Below are 7,685 nucleotides of genomic sequence, written 5' to 3'. Positions count from 1 at the left end.
GTGTTTCCTTTCAAATGGTATCAAGAATATGCATATCCTTGCATCAGATATGTCATTTTAGGGGGAAGAAAGGGTCAGATCCATTTATTAACTAGGCAAGTCAGTAAAGAACATTCTTATTTACAATGACAGCCAACACCAGCCAATTGTGTGTCGCCCTTATGGGACTCCCAATCACGGCCGGTTGTTAAACAGCCCTATATAGTGCCATTTATTTTTTATCAGAGCATCCCACATGGCAACCTATTCCCTGTATAGTGCTATTTTTGACCAGAGCGCTATCCCTATATAGCACCCTTATTTTGACTGGGACCAACAGTAGTGCACTATATAGAGAATAGAGTGCCATTTGGAAAGAAGCCCCCATCATACTTTTTTTTTGTACTGGCCCCCCGTGGGAATCAAACCCACAACCCTGGCGTTGCAAACACCATGCTCTACCAACTGAGCCACAGGGAAGACGACAGTACTGCAAGAGGCCAACATACAAGGCTGGAGAACTAAGACAAGATCACTTAATTACACTAACAAATCCCTGCAAATGTAAGATTTGAAATGTGTTTTCAAACATGAAATTCATGCTGTCCATCAAATACTATTTGTCTGCCAATAATTGTATACTGCGTACGCTACAATGTCTGTCTGGAATGTTCTGTGGAGACACGCATCCTGTTAACATCTCTTGTATATTGTGACAAATTACTGATCCACTACTGTTGCAATAATCCTGTTAAACAAAGTGAAATAAAGGGTTAGAATTTGACAGATATTTTCTTGAGTAACTTCCTTCTCTAGACTTCCTTGTGGTTTTTTGTACAGATACATTTCCTTGTACACCAAAGAAAATGAAATGTGTATCCAAAACTCACTATGTATGTGGTTTGGTGGAACAGAACAGCACCAAAGGTTAGGCAAGACTATGGGGACCCTACGTCAGAGCACAGGCATGGCTTGTAAAACCCACATGACAAGTGTTGTTAGTGTGCTTTTTTCTGTCAGTGTCAAACCCTCGGCTGTAGAGGCTGGAAGGAATTTTAACTTGAGACCACGCAATTTGTTATAAAGACAAATAGGGATCCGCTGACTGGATCAAATCACTCCTAGAAAGAAGTACATCAATCCTCCGTTGAAACGTGTGAAAGGGGACGCTAACGAAACATGATGTCTGTATTGGGAAGCTCGATTCGGCTCATTCAATGTAAGTGGATGTTTAGCTAGCTACTTTTTGCTAATGTTAGCGAGCTAGCTATACAGATAACTGGTTAACGCTGAAGTTGGTTAGCTAGTAAATTAGCAGCAGCACAAGAACATGAACACAGACATAAAGTTACCAGTGTCTTTGACATGCAATTTGCTGGTTAGCTAGCTAGGCTAGCGAAATGCTAGCTTATATTGCCCACTACCATGCCCTTTACCAACACTCGCTAGCTAGTCGGCTAACTAGCATTGCTTTTTAACCTTCAGGTTGTGAATGAGTAAAGTATTTCGTGAAAGACCGAACTTCACTGATGCCTCAAGACACAACATTATACTAACACCTATTTTATTTTCGTAAATATTTCAGTTTTTAATTTAATCGCAATAATATGCCAAGTCAAAAGCTAGCTAGCAAGTATTGCTTATAGCTGGTTTGTTTGAGGACTAACTAATGGTTACTAAACCTTTGTCAAACTGCTTCATGTCATATTATTGAGCTCTTCCAGGAGTTAAATTACATGTGAAAAATAGCCACGTCGGCTAAAATTGAGGCAATGTAACGTTTTTATTTAGCTAATGCAATTCAAAGTTACACAACTGACATTTCTTTCAACTTGCATAACCCTGCGCCGCTTAGCGTTCACTGATTGTTGCTGCAGACAGTTCAAATATATGTATGTATGTATGTATGTATGTATGTATGTATGTATGTATGTATGTATATGTATGTATGTATGTATATATGTATATATGTATATATATGTATGTATGTATATGTATATATGTGTGTGTGTGTAAGTACTACTAGTCTACTGAGCTATTTCTTAAAAACAAATACAGATATTACATGTTGGTAATGCCTTAAAATAATAATTGAAGTTTTGCTTTCAGTATGATTTATAAAATGTCATGTTTTTCCCCCATCTGTTTTAGGCTTAGAAGGAAGTAATATCAATTTAAATGTCTGATTTTTGACTTTCATCTTGTCACCTCTCTCTCCCCTTCAGTTGCCAGGTGCAGTAACGCCATAAGCCTGTGTGTTAGGACACCTCTCAGAAGACAGTCTAGTAGTGCAACTGCTGCAGCCTTCGTCCAGCCAGCCTCCACAGCGACCCCAGAAGCTGTGGAAAACAGGTCCAGTACAATAGACTAGAGAGAGGGAATAAATATCCCTCTGATTCAAGTTCTATTTCACCCTGTCGTCATTCATACTGAAATGTGTTGAGTTATAAACTGCACGTAGACACAACCCTGCTCTTCTATTTTGATGAAAGGACTAAATTGAGGTCAAGAGTCCTGCACCAAGTAAAACAAATGCAGATACATAAAGCTGTGTATGTGAGCTGTGTTGCTTACACCAAAAAAAAATATCGCAGACTGAAGTTCAATGCAAGAGATGGGATCTCTAAAAAGGCAGCAGCCAAAATGTAGGACCACGCTGAGCTTCAATAGGTTCATTAAATGTAAGACTGAGGAAGAACAAACTATAATTTTGTGTGTGGCATCACTTCCTTCAATACAGGGCCTGGATAAACACCTACTGTCCGCAGTATAGTACAGTATTATAGGCCTAATTTGGAGGGGGAAGACGTATGCGTGCCAGTTAGTTATGTACGTGGTAGAGCCCTCGTACGGCCTTGCTCCATGTGTTTCAATGGCAGCTCTTTCTGGATACATGCCTAGATATCAGATTTATACAAGGGATACTGCTTGGCTGTTTCAGTTCTGAATAGCACAGTACTAACTACTGTACATGTCCACACAGAAACCTAAATACATGGATACTTGCTTAGACGTCTTGAGTTACAATTGTAAATAATGATACAGTATTAATGTAGTACTGTACATATCCTTGCAGAAAGCCCAAAACGGGGATCCTAATGATGAACATGGGAGGACCTGAGAAACTGGACGATGTTCACGATTTCCTGCTGCGCCTCTTCTCCGACACTGATCTGATGAAGCTTCCTGTTCAGAAGTAAGTGTACTCGCGCGCGCACACACACACACACACACACACACACACACACACACACACACACACACACACACACACACACTGTGATGGCCCTGAAGTTATTTCCAATGTTTTAAGGGTTTAAGAAAATAGTATTTCCGTACTGACTTTTACATGAGTCCTTTGTATGACTGACCAGATGGGACTCATTCCCTCCCAAACAAAAAAGGAGAAATCAATATTTTCAACCTACCTGGCACCCTACAAACAATAACCTCAAGTCAAAACCGTTACAACACACACACACACAAGGACAAGGTACATTTATGTTTGCCTTGCCCAAGATCTGTTTGTGCCGTCTTGCCATAGATAGAGTACACTAACAGCAATATAAACACAACATGTAAAGTTTTGGTTCCATGTTTCATGAGCTGAAATAAAAGATCCCATAAATGTTCCATCCCTGAACAGTTTCCTTCCTCTCTAGCAACTGAGTTAGGAAGGACGCCTGTATCTTTCCATTGACTGGGTGTATTGATACACCATCCAAAGCCTGATTTAATAACTTTACTCAAAGGGATATTCAGCGTCTTGTGTTAAAAAAACAAAAACAATCTATGAATAGGTGCCCTTAAATTCATTACTGAGGGACCTTGCAGATAATTGTATCTGTGTGGTACAGAGATGAGATAAGACAACTGTTTTTACTTTGTCATTATGGGGTATTATGTGTAGATTGATGAAGAATAAGGCTGTAACGTAAGAAAATGTGGAAAAGGTCATGGCGTCTCAATACTTTGCGAATGATCTGGGACCAAGCTACATTTATTACTCCAGAAGTTGACATGATTTATGACGATGTGAATGTCTCTTCCTCCCTCCTCAGTCGACTTGGGCCGTTCATAGCGAAGCGGCGCACCCCTAAGATCCAGGAGCAGTACAGCCGGATCGGAGGAGGCTCCCCTATCAAGGCCTGGACCACCATGCAGGGAGAGGGCATGGTCAAACTGCTGGATGAGATGTGTCCGGAAACAGGTCAGTCCGTAACACTTCATAGCTCATACATAACACTTCATAGCCCATACATAGATCAGCGTTCAACACCATAGTGCCCACAAAGCTCACCACGAAGCTAAGGACTCTGGGACTAAACACCTCCCTCTGCAACTGGATCCTGGTCTTCCTGACAGGCTGCCCTTATGTGGTAGGGGTGTGTACTTAATCCCCTCCTGTACTTCCTGTTCACACACGACTGTGTGGCCAAGCACAACACCATCATTAAGTTTGCCGACGACACAACGGTGGTAGGCCTGATCACTGACAATGATGAGAAAGCCTATAGGGAGGAGGTCAGAGACCTGGCCAGGTGGTGCCAGGACAACAACCTCTCCCTCAATGTGAGCAAGACAAAGAAGCTGATCGTGGACTACACGCCCCCATTCACATTGACGGGGCTGTAGTGGAGCAGGTCAAGAGTTTCAAGTTCCTTGGTGTCTACATCACCAACAAACTATCATGGTCCAAACACACCAAGACACTCATGAAGAGGGCACGACAATGCCTATTCCACCTCAGGAGACTAAAAACATTTGGGATGGGTCCCCAGATCCTCAAAGTTCTACAGCTGCACCATCGAGAGCATCCTGACCGGTTGCATCACCGCCTGGTATGACAACTGCTTGGCATCCGACCGTAAGGCGTTAGAGGGTAGTGCGTATGGCCCAGTACATCACTGGGGCCAAGCTTCCTGCCATCCAGGACCTCTATACCAGGCGGTGTCAAGAGGAAGGCCTAAAGAATTGTCAAAGACAAAGGCAAGACCGCATGGCAAGTGGTACCAGAGCGCCAAGTCTAGGCGCAAAAGGCTCCTTAACAGCTTCTACCCCCCGCCTTTGGGTTTTCACTGCTGCTACTCGCTGTTTATTATCTATGCAAACTCACTTAACCCCTACCTACATGTACAAATTACCTCGTATATAGCCTCATTATTTTATTGTGTTGCTTCAAATTTAGTTTTACTTTAGTTTATTTTGTAAATATTTTCTTAACAGCGTTGTTGGTTAAGGGCTTGTAAGTAAGCATTTTATGGTGAGGTCTACACCTGTTGTATTTGGCGCATGTAACAAATAAGATTTGATTTGATTTGACATAACACTTAATAGCCCATACATAACCAGGGTTCTACACTAACTTTTTCCGCTGATGGTACAGGTGCTAGTAACTTTTTCAGTTGATGGTACCAGCACATGATTTGGTCCATAGTATGTGAGTGGAGTTGTGCCGTTGGAAATCCCACTCATTACTCACGGAGCGGGTTTTGGTGTGCATCACTCCGACGGTCGATGTCTTTTCCCCTGCTCTTCACAGGAAAATAAACTGCCTCTCCAAATTAGCTCCATACATTGTTTTGTTTCAAAAATATAATTTAGTAAACACCCCATTTTTTTTACTTTAGTGACTATGTACCATTTTAAGTGGGCTATCATAAGAGGCTTTAACGTTGAACCAACATGTCATAGTCCAGGGATCATCATCTAGATTCAGCCGCGGGCCAATTTTCTTTTCTTGAGCGGATGGTCGTGGTGGACAGAACATAATTACAAATCATTTGTAGACTCCAAATTGACCGCAAGAAGCACAAACAGATCTAATATTTGACTAAAACATAATCTTTTCATACCTTGTTTACATTTGTATATGATCACATATTGTTCTATTACGTGTGAGAATACTATGAAACAGATTTACAAAATTAAAATCACTTAGAGCTAATTTCCTGGTGTTTTTACTCTTATGTCCAACAATAAATTATATATTTTTATTATTTTTTGTTGTTGCTGCTCAGAACTTGGCCAAATAAAACCCCCCCGTGGGCCGGCAGTTGGGGGAACAAGGACCTGCCTGATAATATGTGGCTGCTGTGTTAAACTAAAAGCTTTTTTTTATTTCTCTCTCTAATCTATTGATGACCAGAAACTTCAGTTGTAACTGGCTCTGTTACACTCACATTTTACAGTTGATCGACAACATTAATACGGTTACAATACTTAGACTCCTCTTTTTTTGAACAATAGCCTTTATAAAAACAACATTTCTCTGTTGCTGCTGCGTGGGTTTATTGGTTGTCTTGCTGTGACTCAAACAAGCTATCACCTATTTTTAAGTTTTTAATTTACGTTTATTTAACTAGGCAAGTCAGTTAAGAACAAATTCTTATTTACAATGACGGCCTAGGAACAGGCCTCCTGCCGGGATGGGGGCTGGGATTAAAAATGTAAAATATAGGACCAAACACATGCCACATTCAAACTCACACGCTGGTACCTAGCCTATATGCTTTAGGCAGCAGCACTAACACTGTGCCACACAAGATTCCACAGTCCCCACAACAAACAGGCTGAATGTTGCATCTCTTGAGTGTTTTTTAACTGTCGTTGACACTGGCTGGGTGTGGTGGGGAGATAGTTGAGGAGTGTTGCTCCACACCCCTACACCACACCTTACTGATAACGGGGATCTGTTTTAGCTTTACGTGGGCATGTCTTACATAAGATCACTCGGGCCAAACACAAACTTGGAGAGCTTGTAATTCAATTATATTCCCTAAGTATACTTTTTTTTATTATCCATTTACTAATGCTTAGATAGATGTGAAATTACGAATTCCATTTATAATCAGCTTTTACAGTTCTCACATTCATGTTTGGTTTTATGTCTACAGCTCCTCATAAATTCTACATAGGATTCCGCTACGTGCATCCGCTGACGGAGGAGGCTATTGAGGAGATGGAGAAGGATGGAGTAGAGAGAGCAGTGGCTTTCACCCAGTACCCACAATACAGCTGCTCTACAACAGGTAGGCCCAGTACCCACAATACAGCTGCTCTACAACAGGTAGGCCCAGTACCCACAATACAGCTGGTCTATAACAGGTAGGCCCAGTACCCACAATACAGCTTGGTCTATAACAGGTAGGCCCAGTACCCACAATACAGCTGTTCTACAACAGGTAGGCCCAGTACCCACTACAATACAGCTGTTCTACAACAGGTAGGCCCAGTACCCACAATACAGCTGTTCTATAACAGGTAGGCCCAGTACCCACTACAATACAGCTGTTCTACAACAGGTAGGCCCAGTACCCACAATACAGCTGCTCTACAACAGGTAGGCCCAGTACCCACTACAATACAGCTGCTCTACAACAGGTAGGCCCAGTACCCACTACAATACAGCTGCTCTACAACAGGTAGGCCCAGTACCCACTACAATACAGCTGTTCTACAACAGGTCGAACTGGGGCCGAGCTGACAAGGTAAAAAAATCTTAGGTATTCCCCCCCTTTCCTTTCCCACCTTCCCTAATAAAAGTTTGATTTACATTTTCCAATGTCCTCATAGTGCTTTACATTGTAACTCACCTCATCCACTACTGTCCCTGTTCTGGACCTGTCAGCCTCTCACATCTTGTCTTTTTTTTTAAAGTTATTATGAGTAGAGTTCGTCTTGGCCTGGGAGTTACTGATAAGCGG

General features: G+C 41.8%; 1 protein-coding gene across 2 annotated transcripts in view; it reads left to right on the top strand.

Moving 5' to 3' along the window:
• Nucleotides 1-937: 937 nt before the first annotated feature.
• The window catches only part of fech (ferrochelatase), a 19,735-nt gene continuing 12,987 nt past the window's right edge, over nt 938-7,685 (top strand). The window contains exons 1-5 of one of the 2 annotated variants that reach the window (XM_029710527.1): nt 938-1,198; nt 2,205-2,331; nt 3,056-3,175; nt 4,041-4,189; nt 6,876-7,010. In XM_029710527.1, coding sequence (XP_029566387.1) covers nt 1,159-1,198; nt 2,205-2,331; nt 3,056-3,175; nt 4,041-4,189; nt 6,876-7,010 — 571 coding nt within the window. In that variant the 5' untranslated portion in view covers nt 938-1,158. The remainder of the gene's footprint in view (nt 1,199-2,204; nt 2,332-3,055; nt 3,176-4,040; nt 4,190-6,875; nt 7,011-7,685) is intronic. The other variant, XM_029710526.1, reaches the window with a different exon arrangement.

This window comes from Salmo trutta, chromosome 23, assembly GCF_901001165.1.
Source record: "Salmo trutta chromosome 23, fSalTru1.1, whole genome shotgun sequence".
Taxonomy (NCBI): Eukaryota; Metazoa; Chordata; class Actinopteri; order Salmoniformes; family Salmonidae; genus Salmo; species Salmo trutta.
Note: the sequence above shows the minus strand (reverse complement) of the source record. Positions and strands in the feature narration are given on the sequence as shown.